The 21,672-nt window shown below is 46.6% G+C and overlaps 1 protein-coding gene across 1 annotated transcript; it reads right to left on the bottom strand.

The window, feature by feature from the left end:
* Positions 1 to 3,412: 3,412 nt before the first annotated feature.
* On the bottom strand, positions 3,413 to 7,150 carry LOC147863941 (pathogenesis-related thaumatin-like protein 3.7). The gene is made up of 2 exons (XM_087319961.1): positions 7,066 to 7,150; positions 3,413 to 3,970 (listed from the first exon to the last, which is right to left on the bottom strand). The coding sequence occupies exons 1-2, from the start codon at positions 7,127 to 7,129 to the stop codon at positions 3,525 to 3,527; spliced, it is 510 nt and encodes a 169-aa protein (XP_087176087.1). The 5' UTR covers positions 7,130 to 7,150; the 3' UTR covers positions 3,413 to 3,524.
* Between the last annotated feature and the right edge of the window lie 14,522 nt (positions 7,151 to 21,672).

Genomic DNA, 21,672 nt, shown 5'->3' with positions numbered 1-21,672 from the left:
AACGCCTCCGACAGTTCTATTTGAGAAATGGAGCTGTCGAGCACTTGTTCCGTCTCTTGGGTTACCTTGGGGTGAATGTAGGTCATCACCCTATTAGCCAGCTCCGTGTTCTACATCAAATGCACTAATGCGAGTAGATTTCAATAGTATTGAGTTGCCATCTATAGAATCTCATCGTTGTCCCCCTTTATTGAGTCGTTCGGTTTGCATAGCCCTTGTATGAGCCCACCACCACCCTTGGGAGGCTTGCTTTTGAAGAAATGTTGATTGACTTTGTCGTCTGTTCTAGCCCACCATGCCGCAACCCTTCTAAACAACATTTGATTCTTCTCCAAATGTTCGTTCCCTCACCTTCGCCCTTGCCTCCTCCAGCTTATCTCCAGACCAATTGCAATCTGGGTCTCCCTATAAAAGGTGTTGCGTCACCACCACGACCTTCCTTAATTTTGTTTCCATGGCTCTAACCTACTAAAGGGCCCTCTTGGTTTCCTATTGTAAAAAGGAGGAGGAGAGGGCCAATTTTTTCTCCAAATCCTTGTTGGTCGATTCCCCTACAATGGACTTTGACCATATTCTCTATAGACTTGCTTTCACCTTTGCACTCTTCATGATCTTCGGGGATTTTCACATTCAAGAGATTCCCCTTGCTACCAATGGGTGGGTTAAGGTCTAGCCTCATTGCTTGGTGATAAGATAAGGTAAGTCTTGCCAACATAGCGAAGGATCCCCCCATCTCTTCTCGTATCAAGCTGAAATATATGTGGTCTATCCGTGCGAGACTGCAACAAATACAAACTTGTTTTGCATCCCTCGATTGTACCACAAACCCTGTACCTAGGGTAGTCAAAGTGTGAGTCTTTGAGCAAAAACCTATTCTCTCTTTCTCTTTCATCCTCCCCTTCGTTGTTGTTACAAAGAACACACCTTGTATTACCTTTAGTTTGTTTTGTTCCAAGTTTGAATCATATACTTATGAAAAGACTATGAAATACCTACGCCTTGTTCTTTATTTTCCCCAAACACCCATTAGTATTTGTTGTTTCCCCTAATGCTCTTAGTTTAACATAAAAAATATATACATATGTGCTTTGAGTAGTTACATGATTAAGTAATCCCTCTTTTTCTCAAATCTATATGTGTTATTTGAGCAATTATAATATTGATGATAATTCACTTTTCATATCTTTCGAGGTTGAACAAGTGTTATGTATGTAGCAATGGGCACAGTTCGATTTTGGTTGAAATGTTGAAACCAAGCCAAACCTTTTAATAAATTTTTTAAACCAAACCGTTTATGGAAAAGTTGAAACCAAACCGAACCATTTAATAAAAAAATTAAACCTAACCATTTAAATCAAAATAATTAAACATCTAAATAAACAAACATACATTAAATTAAATTAACATTTAAGTTAAATTTATTAAATCAATAAAAGAAACTTTAATTGAACCATTAAATTAAATAAATATTTAAGTTAAATTAATTTTATCAATAAAAAACCATTAATTAAACCATCAAATTAATAAACTATTAAGGTAAAAAAAAAAAACCAAAAACCTATAAACATTTAAACCAAACCTATAAACCCGAGTTTTAGAACCAAACCAAACCATTTATCGAAAATCCAAACCATTACATTTTTTTGAAACAAATAAACCGTTAAACCATGGCTTAACGATTTGGTTCGGTTTGAGCCGAAACCGTGCCCATTGTTATATGTATGTACTATGTATAATATATATGAGGGTAGGTCATTAATATTTATGAAACATAAGTGAAGGGCATGTTCATGGATGTTAGAAAGGGAATAATATGATCGGATATGAGGTCTAGCTACCCTCATAAATAACAATGGGCCTAGTTTCGGCTCAAACCGAACCGAACCATTAAGCCATGGTTTAAAGGTTTATAAGTTCCAAAATAATTAAATGGTTTGGTTTGGTTTTGAAATAGGGGTTTATCTATTTATAGGTTTAAGTGGTTTGGTTTATAGGTTTTTGGGCTAACTTTTTTTATCCCATAAATGTTTATGTAATTTAATGGTTTAATTCATGTTTTTTATTGATTTAATTCACTTAACTTAAATGTTTATTTAATCTAATGGCTTCGTTAATGCTTATTTATTGAATTAACTAATTAAACATAAATGTTTATTTAATTTAGTGTATTTTTATTTATTTAATTTTTAAATTAGTTTGGCTTAAATGTGGTTAGGTTTAAAGTTTTTATTAAATGGCTCGGTTTGGTTTTAACTTTTCCCTAAACGGTTTTGATTTAAATAGTTTGGTTTACCTTTTCATAAACGATTTGGTTTGGTTTTTGTTTTATATAAATGGTCTGGTTCAGTTCAATTTGGTTTCAAGGCGAAGAAACCGAACCGAACCAGGCCGATTGCTACTCATAAAACAAAGGGAAAAGTACCAGGATACCCCTGGAAGTTTGTCTATTTACCAGAATGCCCCTGGACGTTCCAAATTTACCAAACTACCCCTATGTCCAAAAAAATACACTTTATAAAGTAATTATACACTCAAATCTACAAGCCCTATTTACCAGAATACCCTTAAAACACAAATTTCTTTACTTAAGAGATTCTTTGGGTCCTTTGTACTTACTTTATAAAGTGTATTTTTTTGGACATAGGGGTAGTTTGGTAAATTTGGAACTTCCAGGGGCATTCTGGTAAATAAACAAACTTCCAGGGGTATCTTGGTACTTTTCCCTAAAACAAATTATATCAAAAGGCTAAAGTCTTGACACACAATAGTGCGAGCTAGGCTTTCGTCATGACTATCATGTTACCTCTTCCAAGGCATTAATCATCCTAATATCCATCAGTATTGGATGTCGATTGTAGGTTGGCCATGTCTTGAACGTAGCTTGGGGTTGGTTGAGAGGGTTGGGTTCTTCTATCCAATATATTCACATTTCTTTTACTTCAATTTGGTCTATTGATTAGTAAGAGATTCTTAATAAGTTACCCTATATTTTATTACATGAGTTGTGTTTTGATGTTTCCATAGACTCACAAATTATGAATAGTGTATGCATTCATTTGTATTTTGCTTGAATGTTGATTATCAAATGGGATTCACTTCTTTTTTACTCAAAGATCATATCATGCTTAAGTTGATAAAATCAACTTACTCCATATCACTTCTTGTCTACTCAAATTGAAAGGTAGATGTAAGTCCATAAAGTGGATTGACTTCATATCAATTCTTTTCAACTTGAAGTTCACGTCATGCTTAAGTTGATAATGTGAATTTATTGACTTAAGTAATAATCTTTAATAATGTTAGAAACCATTGCTCGATTTGATTAACCTAAAAAGATTCTTTAGAAGATCATTTGCTCAAATCATTCTAATTGTGAAAGAATTAATTCAAAGACTTTCAAGTTAAAAAAACATGAGATAAACTTGACTTTGGTAATTAACAAAGATGCATAACTATTCATTGCATAAAGTTAGACAAAAGTATGAAGTTTGCATCATATACTTATAAGTTCATTGATCTACTAGTTAATTATAGAATGCAATGTTGTAGTCAGTGGATCCATAGGGACAAGCATTGGTACGATCGGGCCCACCAGGAAAAAACCCTTGGCAAGTAGAGGGGGATGGGACAAGACAAGATTGTGAGGCACAACGAAAGTTGGTAGGTGTAACCTTCATACCAAGGTTGAACCCTGCAAGTATTGATAAATCATAGTAGTCATTTCCCCAACCACCACCAATGGTGATCTCAAATTGACTGACCCCAGTGGGTGGTCCAGTGTTGCATGGGCCACATTCATCTTTGATTGCCCAAAGTGTTGCTGCACGCCAACTAGGTGTGGCAAACACATCCCATGCTTGGCCAGGTGACAATACTTGGCAGCCTCCACCCACTTCATTAGGCACCCAATATCTTGCACATATTCTCTTTGTTGCATAGTTCACCAAGTGTAGGTTCGTGCATCTCACTCCTAACAATACAAAACATTGCACCATTAATCAAAAGCAAAAGTAATCAATATGTGCTAATTGTGAGGGATATTTTCATACAAAGGAACGATTTTAGGGTATAGTTTATGGAGAACTGTAAAGCCTCAAATTTGCTACAATTCTGACATGATGCTCCAACCATTCAGAAACAAATCTTGATTTGCAACTACTCATATTGAAAAGGAAATTATGCATGAATTTCTATCATTTGAGTGTAGTTAATAGATTTTGTAAGAATGGGGTAAATAAAGGTGGCACACTTACTAACTTGGAAAACAAATTAGTAGTTAGTTGTTCTAATAATGATAAAAGTAGCCCGAATATAGCAATAATGAGTGAACCGACCTCAAAACCTTAGCATTCATAGATGTATAATAATGAAAGTGCATCCTACATTGATCTCTGTAACATTAGCTAATATTTATGACAAGTCAGTAGCTAAGCCTATTCCAACACAATAACAAGCTAGTTTTCATATTTTCGAGATAAGAATACTATGTTTTTAATTCACAAAAACGAAGACCATGTGGGTGTGGGTGTTTGAGAGAGAAAGAAAGAAAGAAAGAAAGAAAGAAAGATATATTAACGTCTTCTAAGGCCAAATTTGGCCCATGAGACAAATAGGTTACAACAAAAGATGAGTGTTTATCCAATCATCAAAACTAAAAATAAAAGAAAATAGCTTAAGCTAAGAAAGTTCTAGTAGTGTATAAAACTTTGCACCAAGCCTAATCTCATTTCCACCCAAGTCTCTCAAAAAGAAGTGGGAGGTCAAAAGTTTTTGGTGTGGGTGTGACCCATGGTCCCGATGCATAGAGTGCCCTAGCCATGGCTTCTAGGCGGTGTAGTTCACGTTCCCTTATTTTCGTTATTGCTTCTACATCTCGTCGAGTTGCTTTGAAACCCGGCATCCGAGGGCGTTTGGTTCTTCTTTGATTTTCTGCTTCATCAAGGAGAAGTCCGAGTGGTACAGGTGTGTCGACATTCATTGTCTCCCCCTGTTCCTGAAAAACTTCATTTGTTATATGTTGGTAAACATTAGCAACATTATTATCAACGTTTTGTAATTTGTTCTCTCTGTGGTGTTTCAATTCTAAGATGTATCTACCTAATTTCTTTATATCTAGTGTATCTAATAGTTTAGGGAGGGTGGGAGAGGAACCAAGTATGTCTTGGTATTTTGCCCTTATCTCGGCATAGGTGGGGCATTTGCATGTAAAATGGTACTCATCCTCTATCTCTATGTGGCATAACCTACATATCCTTTCCTCCCTAGGGACTCCATTAGTACGTCCATTCTCAATCTCAAGTTGGTGAGATGATATTCTAAGTTGACCAATGGCAACCCTTAGTGCATGTGGTAAGAATACATCTAGATATTTTGGGCGCGTGATAAAACCTAACTCAGAGAAGTGCATAAAGTGTTCTTTATAGTACGACATTTTAGATGGGAGTGGCTCTAGTGGGGTGATCCATTTATACCGGGTATAAATTTGCCATATTTCTTGGCGTATTACTTTATTACGGTCCTCATGAGAGAGTAAAGTGTTATCATTCGTGTGGTCGTACTTAAGGGGGGGGAGGTTAGTAATGTCTAGACCGTTGGCAAGAAGCCAACTCACCATCATGCCATACCATGAGCTAGTATAGCCGGACTCATACAATGCTCGAGAAGCCTTAAAGGCTTGGTGTGATATTCTATCAAGTGGTTGGTTATGTATCCTGTGTATAAAGACTACCAGTTGAAAAAGTGCTTCTACTAACATAGGGGGTAGAGTGAACTCAGCCCTAATAATGTCATGTGGGACCGACGATTTGCTTCGGAGTTGGCGTGATAACATCATCACCAATGGTCTCTCTAATTGCGTCCACATGAAAGATGGTAGTCCTGGGGCCCAAACCGCTGATGCATACATGAGAGAGGGAGTCACTAATGAGTCAAAGAGCCACCCTTTAGTTCGTGGCTCTTGGAAGTATGCTTGGTGGCATTGTCTCTCGAGGAGTGAGAGGGATGCATGTCCTCTTGTAAGTCTATCCTTCGCTGCTTGTGTCATCGAAAATTTACCTGAGCGGGCACTGAAAGTGACTCCGAGATAGACATATGATCCAACCACCTCAACTGGGCTATGGGAGATAGTTAGGTGACACTTAGCCCTAACTTGGGCCGACGTGTGGAAGATAAGGACTTTAGTTTTCCCTAGATTCACTACCAATCCTCGTTGTGTGCAAAAGTCATCTAAGGCATTAAGGTGCCTTTGTAGGTCGTGTTCGGATTCAGAGAGCAAAACTATGTCATCTGCATAGAGCAAGATACGCACCTGCGTATCTCCAAGGACTACTCCATTGCCTCCCTTACGAGCAATAAAATCTGTGATCTCATCAATGTAGATCCCAAAAAGAGTCGGAGATAAGGGGCAACCTTGTTTTACACCAATAGTGCTAGTGAAACTATCGGATATGCCGCCTGGGCATCGAACACACCCGGACACTTGTTCATATAGTGCGTAGATGGCCCAAACCATGTCATCTGGTATCCTCAAGCTCTTAAGCCTATCAAACAACCGCTCTCTAGGGACCGTGTCAAAGGCTTTGCGGAAGTCCACAAAACAACAATATAGTTTCTTCTTGCGAGCCTTAGTCTGGTCAATTAAGCATCTAAGTGTGAAGATATGGTCAATAGTGGAGAAGGCTCGTCTAAAACCGGCCTGTTCAGGTGCACGAAGATTTAAGGTCTCCATATACTCGCTAAGCTCTGCCTCCATTACTGCACCATATAATTTAGCAAGGGTATGACCTATCATAATGGTCCTATAAGTATTTGGGTCCATGGGGTCCCCCCCCTTATGTCTTTTAATGTCTTTTAATAGGAATAAGCTAATAACTTAATAAGTCAAGTACTTGGATATGAAAGCTATTATTAACAACAGGAATACACATATTAAGAAAAGCAATTAACACAGATTTTAACTTTTTAAGGTACAAACACAAACTATGAGTGAATATTTCACAAGTAGCACCAATATTGTGTATGATAGTTTAAACCTATGTAACTCCTATAAATGGGGCTATTAAGTACCATTGTAAAGAGAGGTGAAGAATAACAAAATGAAGAAAGACAAGAGTGAGGAAGAAAAGGTCATTATTGTTTTGCCTTAAAATTGAGCACTCATTTGAATGCCTCATGGACTTATCTAGTGTTTAAAAGCATGGATGAAAAGAAGTGGCACAATGACGGATTGTGTAAGGAAAGGTTGAGATGCTCCTCTTTCTTTTCTTTTCTTAACAAGTGAACTTTACTCAACCCTCACTCACTCACTCACACACACTATCTCTGGTGAAAACACACAATTATATTAATAAATGTGTGTGAAAAACACTACTTACAATTGGTGTCATAATAGAGTATAGTCTCCCACTAACTACATGGGTAGTGGAACATGGTGAATTGCCAATAGGGAAGACAAATATTCCACTAAGGTAAGAATTTGCACTTCCTCAAATAATGAAAATTGTTGTATTAGTACTCCATGCCTACCATCAAATACAAAAAGCATTGCGCACAATCCCAATTATGACATTATCCCCAATACCTCAAAAATAGGAAAATGATCTTCATCTCTAATTTTGGGTCGACTTATGTGAATTGTGCAAACACCCACTATCTTGGCGTCAAGTAACATCGTGACGAAATTTGCCAATTTTGAGAAATGCAACTCCATATTTGAAAAGCAACCATACATTGTATGAAATGATGAGTACTATCTTCCACTTGAACAATGCAAAAGAAGCAATTGCTCATTTCTAGTCCACATCGCTTTAGAGCTAATCCCAAAGGCAAAACCCCAATCAAAACTCTCAAAATGAAGACCTTCATTACAAGTGGAAATTTGAATGCCAACTACGTTTTACGACGATAGGCATCAATGAGCCTAAACAGAGCAATGATACAAGAGATTAGTAGTCACTTGTAAAAACGGTGTTTGACCACTAAACATTAATCAACCCATGGTTGAAATAAAGGACATTGCATCAATGCAATATTTTGTAGTTGTTGCCAAATAAACCCATAATTGGGTTAGTATTGTCAAAATTCTTTGAGGTCGAGCTTCAACTATACCTCCCACCTCTATGACCCTCGAACGAAACAACTGATTAAATTGAAAGAGCAATCTCTTTTCCAAGCCAACATAATAACTAAGAAGACATAAGTAACTCTTTGCTAAGAGTTACACTGCTTTGTTCTAGATGATGGTTTCCATACAAATAATGAGAGCACTTCTTGCATGATAGAATCAAGTGTTAAACAAATGAAGAATAGGGAATCCTAAGTGAAATACATATGTTCAGTAATTGTCACTATGACGCCTAAATTGTTGTCCTCCCATGTGTTAAACCCTTCTTTTCAGTGAAATATTGAACAATAGATATCTATGGTTGTGATTCTAAACACAAGTCTTGCAATAATGAAAATCTACGACCCATCATATGCATAGATAAGTTCAATATTCCATGTCCCCCTAAGCATTTAGGGGTTGTTGACGATTCCATGCAAACATGTGATTCCTATCTTATCCCTCTTCCTCCACAACAAATATTGAACAACTTGCAAAACAGAATGCAAATCCTTCTTTGTCCATGGCAAAAATGGCAAGTAATGTAGTATCATGGGTTCTATAATACATTGTACAACCTTCAAGTATAGTACATGAAATGGCCAAGATTGTGACTTCCAATACATTAATTTACCCCTTAAATTACTAGACAGTTATTCAATCAATTGACTATTCATAACATTAATTGCTAATGGATACCAGAAGTACCTAAAAATAGAGTCCTTCCTAACAATGAATCCTTGGCATCCTAGACATTCAAAATCTCTTTCATTACATGATATGAGATTGGAGTTCCTCTAATGATTATGTAATTTAGAAGCTAATGCAAATGGGTTACATACATGCTCGTAGAAACATGAAAGAGTCATCAACCAAAGCATGTGCTACCAATTGTCCTCTTGATGGAAGGTGTAGACCCATAATGCCACCATTTGTTGTAAGCCTTAATAACATCATTAACAAGGGATGAGTAACAAAATATGAGGTGACACATATGTGGTCCAAAGCCCATTGTGTGCATTAACCAAGAAACAAAGGACCAATTAACATGATCATAAGCTTTCTCTAGATTTAATTGCATCGTAATCAATTCTTGATGAATGTGTCATGCATAATCTATGCCGAAATAAGGGCAAAATACCAAGACATACTTGGTCCGTCTCCCACCCTCCCCAAACTATTAGATACTCTAGATATAAAGAAATTAGGTAAATACATTCTAGAGCTAAAACAATACAGAGAGAATAAGTTACAAAATGTTGACAATAATGTTGCTAATGATCACGAACATGTAACAAATGAAGTTTTTCAGGAACCTGAGGAGACAACGAATGCCGACACACTTGCACCACTCGGCCTTTCCATTGATGAGGCAGAAAACCAGAGAAGAACCAGACGTCCTCACGTGCCGGGTTTCAAAGCAACTCGACGTGATGTGGAAGCAATATTGAAAATAAGGGAACGTGAGCTACACCGCCTAGAAGCCATGGCTAGGGCACTCTCTACACTGGAACCCACATCAAGACCCTTTGACCCCCCACTTCTTTTCGAGAGGCTTGGGTGGAAATAAAATTAGGCTTAGTGTATAGTCACTTTCGAGTATACTACATATTGTACACTACTAGAACTCTTTTAGTTTAAGTTCTATTTTTTACTTAATTTTATTTTAGTTATGATGACTGGATAAAAACTCTTTTGTTGTAAACCAATTGTCTCATGGGCCAAATTTGGCCTTAGAAGACGTTAATATATCTTTCTTTCTTTTCTTTCTCTCTCTCGTGCATATGAGAGATAGACTTTCGTATTTTTTCAATAGCACTATTGGTGTAAAGCAAGGATGCCCACTTTCACCAACTCTATTTGGTTTATGCATTGATGGATTGGAAGAAATGGTTGCCAAGTTTGTAAAAGAAGAATATGTTGAAGAAGTTGCCATTGGGAATGTTGTCATTATGTTTTTGCTATGTGTGGATGTGTAGTGATTTTTGCAAAAACTTTAGGAGATACACAAAAGCTTATGAAGGCATTAGAAAAAATTTGCATGCATACTAAATTAAGTGTTAATAGCTCTAAAACAAAGATTACATTTGTGAAGAGCCAAAAAATAGATAAACCATGCATTATGTACAATAACGAGCCACTTGAATGTGAGTAAAGCTTCAAATATCTTGGCCTTGAAGTTTCTTTAAATCATAGATGGAATGAATGTGTTACACACCGCTTAGAGGGGGGAAAACGATCATATTATGCATTTGAGAACACATGCAATCATGGAGATATTAAGTGTTGGGTCCTCACGAAATACCTTTTTGACACATTGGTGAACCAATACTTCTCTATTGTTGGGAAACAGGTCCCTCCGGATGGGAAGCGAGAATAACAGTGCCTATAAACAAACTCGGCCGAGGTCGATAGGCCGAGGCCGAGACCGGATGAGGAGTACCCGGCTACGGAGAGCCGGATGATACAGACCCGGTGAAGACCGGATGAGGAGTACCCGGCTATGGAGAGCCAGATGATACAGACCCGGTGAAGACCGGATGAGGAGCACCCAGCTACGGAGAGCCGGATGACGCAGACCCGGTGAAGACTGGATGAGGAGCACTCGGCTACGGAGAGCCGGATGGTGCAGGCCCGGTATGAACCAAATGAGGAGTACTCGGCTACGGAGAGCCGGATGGTACAGGCCCGGTATGAACCGGATGAAGAGACATATTCGTAAATATGTTTCTAAGAGCCCATTGAGGCTACATTTGTAAATAGCCGAAAAGTCATATTAGTATAAATATGGCTTAGGGCAAACCTTTTAGATAGTGTTGGACGTTGTGATTTTTCTTGTTGGTGCAAGAAGTGAGAGTGCGTAACTGTACAGAGGTAGAGAGAGAGACGAGATCGTTGCCTCTGTTGTAACCGCCGCCTGTGGCGAAGATTGTGAGCACAAGGTCGTTGTCTCCGTAAACTCACTGTTTTGTACATTCTTACATAGTGACAGTTTGCAGCCCGTGGGCTGCCGTGGTTTTTTCCCCTAGTTTGGGGTTTTCCACGTAAACCTCCTGTGTATCTTTCTCCTCTTTGTGTCGTGTTCTATTTCCCGTTTTTTGTGTATGAAACGAATCTCGGTTGTGGCCGAGCGTTGCGCATAAGGAACGTTGGGTTCCCGACATCTATGGGGTGGAAGTATGGGGCGGTAGCATCCCTAAATCTACTTGAAAAGAGTTTGGAAATGTCCAAAAACATTTTCTTACAAAGTTTTTACAAGTTAAGAAACAAACGACATACACCCTCCTCGTTGAGACGAGATCACTTCCCATTGAGATCATGGCCATGGAAATGGTTGTTGAATTCAAACTTTCGATTCAAAAAAGTCCCTCACATCGAATTCCTAGAATTGCATGGGAATCAAGCAAAAAGATTCAAAAGACGCATAAAAGCAAAATTTTGTGTTCCGACAATGGATGCAAGATATGGATTTTTTTTTTGGTAGATGAGGTGCAACACACTTGTTTCATGATGCATCACTAGATTCCTTTGTAAATGAGGTCTTTTTGCAACGCCAACGTATCATGACATGGGTCAAATGTGGAGGCTCACGCTTCACACATTATACTACACATGTTACACCTAACTACAAAATCATATTCTTCATGGAATGGGGAAACCATTGTCGTGAAGATGTACGACAACCGTGAGAAAATCGGGGAAAAGGGGGCTAACGGTTGTGTACAATGTGTGTGTATATAAGGGTTTGATGTGCACATGAGTGAGTGGGAGAAGGTATGGTGAAAAGGTAAGAGAGAGTGTTGTCCATAGGCCAAAAATATAAATACATTATGTAAACTCGTCGTTAGGTAGAATAGTAGGTGAGGAAATAGGTAGAACTAGAAATAGTCGAGTTTTTAGCCCTCACAATCAGACGATGGCTCGGCTCTGTCTAAAGAGGAAAACTATATAACCTGAGATATGCATACCTCAAAGGGGAGAGGATATAGATTATTTAGTAAGATTACTATCGTAGCACTGAGCTCTGCACAACCTGTTTCCGGCTGAGTGTCGTGTACTGTAATCGTTGTGAGCTTTTCATTTAATATAAATCTCGCTCTTACTGTTCCTTCATCTGTGTATTCTCCCCGGTACTTGCAACCGAGCTACGTCTATGCCTAACGGGTTGTAGCCCGTGTACGCTCCTCGTTCTCATATCGTCTTCTCAGTGTAGAAGAGGCTTCCACGTAACACGATCCCTTGATATCGATAGCCTGTGGTCTCATCGAAGGTGTTTCCCTAGAAACGGCTAACACAATTTGGCACACCCGGTTACAACTGTAAGGTCACAATGAACTACGTAGGAGGCAAACCCCAGCCGCCATTACGGCGCCCAATCGCATCACGCGGTCTCAGCCATCTGCCCGACGCCCTGAGCTAGTCGAAGGAACTTCCGACTCGGCGCTCACTGACCAATCATTCTAGGAACTATCAGAGGCTCACCGGTTGCAATCCTCGCCACCCGATACCCAGTCGCGAGTTGATTCCGCACCAACCTGCCCGCCAAGCCCTCTAGAGGTCACCCAACCTGACCCTAACCCTTTTTCGGCTTTACTTGAAGACCCAGATCTTGATACCATGCCTTACCCTTACCCACGATATACAGATGGTCCCAACGCGGAATCACACACCCGTGCTTTCGTGTCCACATGGCAGGCCAACGACTCGACGCAACGGTTATCGGCTGCCAAAATCGAGTCCTCCAAAATCGCAGAATTTGCTCTATCCCTCGATGGACCGGTTGCTCGATGGTATTCCCGCTTCGACGTGGGGGAGGTCACAATGTTTCAGCACGTTGTCGTGAAGAAAACCGCCCACAAGAGGAATCGGAGGAACAAGGCGTGGGAAACGGCTCTACACACACGCGCGCGCCAAGAAGTACCTAAGGACGAAGTAGGTACATACGAGGATCCTAGATGGGAAGATTCGGTTGGTATGCAGTCAATGCCAAACGGCCTCTTGACGGGCTATAAAAAGGGAAGAGGAAGAAGAGAAGTGGCATCTCCCGCGGAGAGGACGAAGTGCTGCCGAACCGATTTCGGAGCTTCTCTCACACTCCGGCTTCTCTGTCTTCTGCTCCATCGCGTACCTGTGCAGGTTTCGAGGAGGCTTGCGCTGTTCCGTGGAACGCCCCGAGTGCGTCCTGCAGCACCTCCGACCTGTTTTCCCTTTCTGTGCGTCGCGACATACAGGGGTCGGCATCTGTTCGCTGCCCCGTTCGTTTTCGTTAGTATCTATTTTGTGCCCCACCGTGGGTTGTAACACTTTAGTCTGTTATTTTCTTGCATTCATAAGTACATATCTCTCGTTGTTGCGTCCATCTGCGTCGGCGTGTATTTGTGATCTCTGTTTGTTGGGCCGTGTCCCTGTGCAACCGTCGGTTCTGCGCAATCGGATCTTCGGTTCTGTGTAATCGGGTCTCTCTCTCTCTTACCCCTCTTTCTCTTGCTCTTCGGTTCGAGACCCCCGTGGTCCCTCCTCCTTTCTACACGCAAGGGCGTAGCAACCCCGACATCTTGGTGAACCCGACGTGAAAGAGGCGGCAGAAGAGCAGAAGATGAAGGGGGCGGATCTTGCAGAGGCCATGGCTTCGGCCGTGGATCGGATAGTAAGCGCGCGCGAGGGCACCGGCGCCCTCGATAGAGCTATTGAGGCGGTCGTCGGAACGATCGGTCGATTCACCGGGAAAGATGCCACGAAGTACCTGGCGTCCTACGGTGCGGAAATGTTAATGCGGGACATTCCGGAAGACAGGCGTCTTGCCGGTTTTCCCCGAGTAGCGATGCCGAGCATCCACGCGGAGGTGCTCGAGGTGCGAGCGGAGAGCCGTACCTGGGAGGAGTTCGAAGGTCGGCTCCTGGAAAAATACGGACTGGACGACGCGCTCCGGCTTTCGAAGCGAAGCTTCATGGAGTGGGTGGAGTCCCCCGGGAAAGGGAGGAATGCGTCGGCACTCCTCCGGGAGTTCGAGGAGAACCTCGCGCGCCTTTCGGCGCTTGACAGGATGGTCCTGGATACAAGCCGGGTCCTGCTGTTCGTCAAATCGGTTGACGAGAGGGATCGGAGTCACGTGGGCGCCCTGCTAGAAACCGAAGACGGGCTGACAGCCGACTGGGCGGCGGTCAAGAGAGCCTGCGGCCGTTTCGACAAACGGCGAGAATGGGAGGATGACAGAGCAACCGGGTCGGGCTCAGTCGCGGCGAGGAAACTCGAGCCGGCGCAGCCGGTGCGAAGGGAAGAGACTCGGGAATGGCTGGAATCCGGTTCAGCTCCGACCGGCAGGATCAGAGGCTCGACTGGAGGAGCTGCGTTGGAGGAATTGACGAAGGCGATAAAGGACCTCCAAATCGCGCAGGCCCGAAGGGAAGGAGGCGAACCGGCTCGCGACCGACGGCCGGCGGCAGGAAACAGGTGCATGTGGTGCGATGAAGTCGGCCACATTCGGAAGGACTGCGGCGACTTCGCAGAGGCGCTGAGGAACCGGGTGGTGTACCTATGGGAAGGCCGGGTTCACGCCAACGACACGAGAAGGGCCCTAAACCGAAACGACGGGCGAGGCGGAATGAAGAGGTTGATGGAAGAGGCGGCGGCCCGACATGCGGAAACCGTCCACTACTCGGCGTCGGCCGGTATTCGAGTCGGGGGCGGCGAGGCCCGAAAGGGAAGCAAAGCCGGATTCTGGCCGACGATGCTGGAAGGCCTTGCCGGTGCAGGGCTTAAAAAGGAGGAATCGGACCGTGCGGAGAGACGGGTACGGGAGATGACCGGGTGGAGCGACCCGGTCGAGGAAAAGACGGGCTTCGTGGAAGCCGCTTGCCGGAACTACGAGGCTCTGGTAGAAGAGAAGCGGGTGGGGAAACCCGGGACGACCGGGCCCTCACAACGATACGAGACCCGGTCCGGGCCACGACGGGACGAAGCCGGCGGGACCGGTACGCAAGATAAACCCCAGAAGGGCGGATACCGTCTGGGGACGGAGATAGAAAGGACCACGGACTTACGGAAGGTCCTGGAGGAACGGATCCTCGACAGCAAGGTGGAGCTGTCGCTACGGGAGGTGCTGGGAATCGCCAAGAAGGAGTTCCACGACTCCATCGTGGACTTGGTGAAACGGAAGAGGCTGTCGACGGAGACAGAACCGGAAAGACCGGTGGAAGTGCGGACGACGCACCTGGACGACATGGCGCTGGAAGACGAGTGGGCGGAGAGCCACTATTCGCGGCCACACTGGGCCCGAGCGACCACGGAAACCCCGGTGAAGATCGGCGATGTCCAGGAACCGGTGATAGCTTTGGTGGACCACGGATCGGAGATCAATTTGATGTCCATGGACTTCTATAAGAAGGGCAAATGGCCGATCAACACCAAGCACGGGTGGAAAATAAGGGCAGCAACGCGCGCCACCGAGGAACTGCACGGGGCCTGTCCGAATGTGCGAGTCAAGATCGGCGACGTCGAGATTGACCAGCACTTCTTCGTGCAGGAGACGTCTTCGCATCCGGTCATACTGGGAGAGCCGTACATCACGGCGGCGCGAATGGAGACCAAGGTGCTGGACAACGGTTCGGCCTATGCGCGGGTCAAAAGCCAGGACGGGCGCCATTCGGTCCAGTTTTTGACGGTTAGGCCGAACCACGAGCGTAACCGCGACTCCCTCGGTTCTGATAACCGAGAGGATTTTTAGAGAGGGCTGCCAAGGCGTGGGGCCGCGACAGTCCGGACACCCCGGGAAAACCCCACACCTGTACGATAAAACCGAAGAAACCTTGTACCATAGGTAGGGAATTTTGGTTCTCCGACAGCGGAGCGTGTACGATAGTCGGCATCGGAGGCCGAGAGAAGACAAAGGCGGAGGGGAGACTTCGAGCGTGCGGAGTTCTCGGCCCGGACGAGGGAATCAACGGAGCCGTGGAGGCGGTCTCATTCGACGACACCTTGGGAATGCTGGGAAAGGTAATCGAAGAAGGCCTTAACGAAGACCGGACGGTACCGGTGTGTTCCGGGGAAATGTACGGAGTCATCGCGGACTTCGGTCGAGGGCTCGAGTCAGTTCGGACGGCCCACGTAAGCACCAAGTACAAGACTGTGGACCGGAAGGTAAGGCCAGTCGCGGCACCCTTACCGGAGGACAGCGCGTCGAGAATCAAAGGGGTTGCATCGGACCCTAGTCTACGAGATCCGGCCTGCATAGGACACACCTTCACCGACGAGACGCTCCGAGAGCTCAAAATCGGTGGGGGCGGGTTCCTACTGCCGGCGGAGGAAGACCGGTTTCGGAGAATGCTCGGAAGGCACGGGAAAGCCTTCGCATTCTCGCCGAAGGAAATTGGGTGCGTTGACCCGACGATCGTGGAGCCGATGGTGATATTCACGGTACCGCATGTACCATGGAATCTCAAGCCAATCCCGGTTCCGAGAGCTCACATCCCGAAGTTGATGGAGCTGCTGAGGCAGAAAGTTGATATGGGAATTCTCGAGCCGTCGAGCGCCCCATATTCGAATCGATGGTTTACCGTACCGAAGAAAAACGGTTCGTTGCGCTTCATCCAGGACCTGCAGCCGGTCAATCGAGTGACCATTCGGAACGCAGGGATCGGACCGACCATAGACGAGTTTGCGGAGGCCTTCGCCGGAAGGTCAATTTACTCGGTCGGTGATCTATACTCAGGGTACGACCAGTTCCAGCTAGCCGTGGAGAGCAGAGACATTACGACGATGCGAACTCCCCTCGGCCTAGTTCGGATGTGTACACTGCCGCAAGGAGGGACCAACTCGGTGGCCCACATGGTGAATGCGATGAACAAGGTTCTGAGGGACTGTATCCCGGACATCACCATGCCGTTTCTGGACGACATCCCGATCAAGGGATGCCCGGTGGAAGAAAAGGAGGAGACGATCGGGCCGGACGGATGCCGGCGATTCGTGGCGGCGCACATCGACGACTGCGAGAAGGTGCTGCAAAGGCTAGAGGATGCGAGACTCACCTTCTCCGGGGAGAAGTCGGCCTTCGGGCAGTCAGAAATCATGGTGGTCGGACACCTGTGCGGACCATATGGCCGGAAACCGTCTCCGGCAAAGGTAGAAGCCATCTCCGCGATGAAGCCCGACTGCAGCTCGGTCACGGAAGTACGGAGATTCCTGGGGGCATGCGCGTTCTACCACATGTGGATCCCGCATTACGCACACGTCGCGGAGCCACTGTACGGGTTGCTGAAAAAGGGGCGAAGGTTCGAATGGCTAGACGAGCACGCGGAATCGGTCCGGAAGCTGAAAGAGGCCCTTGCAGCGGCACCGGCACTCCGGAAGGCGGTTTACGGGAAGGGTACCCCGGTATTCATAACGGTGGATACCAGTCCGACCGGGATCGGATGGGTCGTGAACCAGGAAGACGAGGACGGCAATCGGTTTCCGATCCGATTCGGCGCGAAAGTCCTCAGTGAACGGCAGCGAGGATACGCCCAGGTTAAACGCGAACTCTGGGGTATTGTTTCGGCGGTTAAGGCTGACAAAGACTACCTGATAGGGACAGAAGTGATCATCGAGACGGACTGCCTGCCGATTCTCGGTATGGTTTCCGGATGCGCGACTCCGGACCTGGCGATGCTCAGGTGGATAGCGTACATCAAGTCCCTGGACCCGGAAATACGACACATTTCCGGGAAAGACAACGCCATGGCCGACATGCTTTCGAGGGCGAGGTTCGGCGACGAGGGCGGCATGGTTTCGGAAGACGAAGAAGTCGGCGTAGATTTCTTCGAGGCGGCATACGTAACGACCGACGGGATGAGCACTCCGGCGCTTAACGAGTTTGACGCGAGCAAGTACGACGGGGAGTGGCTGCAGATCGGCGGGTTTTTGAAGACAATGACGCCCGATGCGTCATGGACGAAGGACGAGGCCAACCGGATCCGGAAGAAAGCATATCGATTCTTCCTCCGAGATGGGCATTTGTGGAAGCACCCGAAGAAGAGGAACGGCGTCCCGCTCCGGGTGGTGGCGATGAAGGAAGAACAGGAGGAGCTACTGGCGGCCTACCACGACAGCCCTTGGGCTGGACACCGTGGAACATGGGCTACGTTTGAGAAACTGAAGGGGAAGTATTGGTGGCCGGGGCAGTACCGGGACGTGCATCGATTCGTGACAACTTGCGAGAGCTGTCAGATGCACTCCGTGGTCCGACACCGGGACGAGCTTCACCCTACGTACCCTCCGACCATCCACTTCAAATGGATGGTAGACCTGGTGACGATGCCAATGGGGGTAGGACAGATGCGGTACCTGGTCCTAGCGCGGGAGGATCTGACGAACCAGGTGGAAGGCCGGGCCCTTCCGAACAAAACGACCGCGGCCGTATGTCGGTTCCTAATCGAGGACGTGATATGCCGGTACGGGTGCGTCGGGAAGATCGTGGCTGACCGAGGGGAGTTGGACGCCGAGGAAGCCGCGGAGCTGTTCGATCGGCTGGGAGTCAAACTCTCGCTCACCACTGCGTATAACCCGGAGGCGAATGGAAAGGTGGAGCGCGGACACGGACCGATCGTTAAGGCGCTGGTTCGGGCATGCGGAGGCCAGGTCGGCAACTGGCCGCGCCTTCTACCTTATGTTTTGTGGGCAGACCGGACCACGCACAGTTCGGTAACCGGGTACATGCCGACGGAGCTCGTGTTCGGCCAGAAGCCGATCATGCCGATTGAACGGACGATCTCCTCGTGGGCAACGGTCGACTGGAGGGACGAGATGAGCCGGGAGGAGTTGTTGGCCGCACGCATACGACAGCTCGAGCGGAGACCGGAGGACGTGGCACTGGCTACGGAGAAGCTCCGGGTGGCGAGGACAAAGAACAAAGCCCGGTTCGACCGAACGCACCGGCTACGACCGAAGAAAATCGACGAAGGTGACTGGGTGCTCGTCTACGACAGCAGCCTCGACAACCAGCACCGAGCAACGCGGAAGTTCGCACGGAGATGGTTCGGGCCGTACACGGTACAGAGCGCCAACGACAACGGGACGTATCATCTGGCGGAACTCGACGGTACGAGAATAGCGATACCCGTGGCCGGGAAGAGGATCAAAGCTTTCAAGAAGCGGCACGACGACGAACCCGACCCGATTCTCCTGGACAGCAGCGACGACCGATCCGAGGCCGAGGAAGGGCCGGCAGGCGAAGATTAAAGGCGGGCCGGTTTTCTCCGTGCCAACTTAACTTGGCGCATGCCGGTGGATGCGCGGTTAGGTGGGGGCGGATGTCGTGAAGAAAACCGCCCACAAGAGGAATCGGAGGAACAAGGCGTGGGAAACGGCTCTACACACACGCGCGCGCCAAGAAGTACCTAAGGACGAAGTAGGTACATACGAGGATCCTAGATGGGAAGATTCGGTTGGTATGCAGTCAATGCCAAACGGCCTCTTGACGGGCTATAAAAAGGGAAGAGGAAGAAGAGAAGTGGCATCTCCCGCGGAGAGGACGAAGTGCTGCCGAACCGATTTCGGAGCTTCTCTCACACTCCGGCTTCTCTGTCTTCTGCTCCATCGCGTACCTGTGCAGGTTTCGAGGAGGCTTGCGCTGTTCCGTGGAACGCCCCGAGTGCGTCCTGCAGCACCTCCGACCTGTTTTCCCTTTCTGTGCGTCGCGACATACAGGGGTCGGCATCTGTTCGCTGCCCCGTTCGTTTTCGTTAGTATCTATTTTGTGCCCCACCGTGGGTTGTAACACTTTAGTCTGTTATTTTCTTGCATTCATAAGTACATATCTCTCGTTGTTGCGTCCATCTGCGTCGGCGTGTATTTGTGATCTCTGTTTGTTGGGCCGTGTCCCTGTGCAACCGTCGGTTCTGCGCAATCGGATCTTCGGTTCTGTGTAATCGGGTCTCTCTCTCTCTTACCCCTCTTTCTCTTGCTCTTCGGTTCGAGACCCCCGTGGTCCCTCCTCCTTTCTACACGCAAGGGCGTAGCAACCCCGACAACGTCCAAACAAAGTTTCTAGAATTATTTCACCGCGAAGTTCCGAAGTGTGAACTGCTCCAACAGTTCTTTTCCATGAGCCAAGAACCTCGCGAGATGGTCGCCCAGTTCACGATCCGGTTTCAGGATCTCTACCGACAACTGGCCGATGATGTCTCCGCTCATCACATTCTGGATACCTTCCTTTCCAGCCTACAGGAGCCTCTACGGACGACTCTCGCACTTACCAATTTCTCGAACCAGACAATCAAGCAAGTCATCACACGCGTCTTTGCCATCGATCGGACACAACATACCACGACTTTCTCCATGGGCTCTTTGCAAAGCACTCTTCCTCTGGAGGACAACCGGTTCCGACAAGCCCTCTAATGCACAACCTGTTCGGGCTCAGGCCATCTGGCTCTCGAGTGCCCTCACCGGCCACATTGTCCAATATGTCAGTCCCGATCCCACACGGTCGAACAATGCGAATACAACATGCTCAACTGCACAACGACGGCTCCGGTTCGCCAGATCGAGCCTCGAAATACTTACTCACGGTAGGACGAGCGTCAGTCACATCGACATTGGGAGAACAACCGACCATGATCCCCAGATCGTCAGCGCCGCGACGACGACCACTACCGCCACGACAACCGCAGGAGATTGGACGACTGTCGTGACCAAGACCGCGATGACCAATATAGAGCAAACAATGAGTATGACCGGGATGACCAGTACGATCAGTGGTATTCACAAAACGATAGAAGAAAGTCTTACAGAGGTTCGCGGAACAACCGACGGTAGAACGACAATCGTCGTCAGGACCCCCCTCCAAACGTCCCGCACAACGCATCACGGGCCAACATGCCTACACAAGCGGCCGAGAACCACTCACAACCTTTCCCACACACTGAGCACGGTGACACTAGCAACTCCGCATCTGTTACCTGCTTTAAGTGTAACCAATCCGGCCACTACGCTACCCAATGCCCAACCACGGACCGCGGCAAGGCCCCGACCGTGAATACTATTATGACTGACGTTCAACACGTCACTACACATAGCAAGACCCAAGCCAGCCAATGACAAGAACAAGATGACGTCCGACAAGCAGCCAAGGAATGGATTGCGACCGCCAATAAAAGCAACGTGGAACGGATGCACACAGAGATGCAAAACGTGACCATCGGCGCACCACCGCTCGCAGGACCATCCACCGCGGCAAAAGATGACCATCTGTGGGAAGCCCTTACCAGTTCTAGGATCTTGCTGCCATTGCATAATCTTTTACTGCTCATGCCGTGCTTTCGGGATACCTTGGCTACGCTCACAACTAACGACAAATCGGTCACATCCCCTGTTAACCTAACAGAGCCAAAGACGGGCCCACCCATCATGGATTCCCAGAATCCAGCCGTGAAAATCATGATTAAAGGACGCGACCTTCATGGATGCATAATCGACGGTGGCTCCGGCGTGAATGTCATCAGCGAGGCCACATGTCACACACTCGGCCTGAACCAATGGGAACCTTGCCCCTTTTGGCTTCAGATGGCCGATACGCGATCGGTTCACCCCATCGGATTAAT

Source organism: Azolla caroliniana, unplaced genomic scaffold, assembly GCF_043228905.1.
Source record: "Azolla caroliniana isolate FFs.n. ecotype wild unplaced genomic scaffold, voAzoCaro1.0.p SCAF_5, whole genome shotgun sequence".
NCBI classification, from domain to species: domain Eukaryota; kingdom Viridiplantae; phylum Streptophyta; class Polypodiopsida; order Salviniales; family Salviniaceae; genus Azolla; species Azolla caroliniana.
This window is presented reverse-complemented; position numbering and strand designations above follow the sequence as displayed.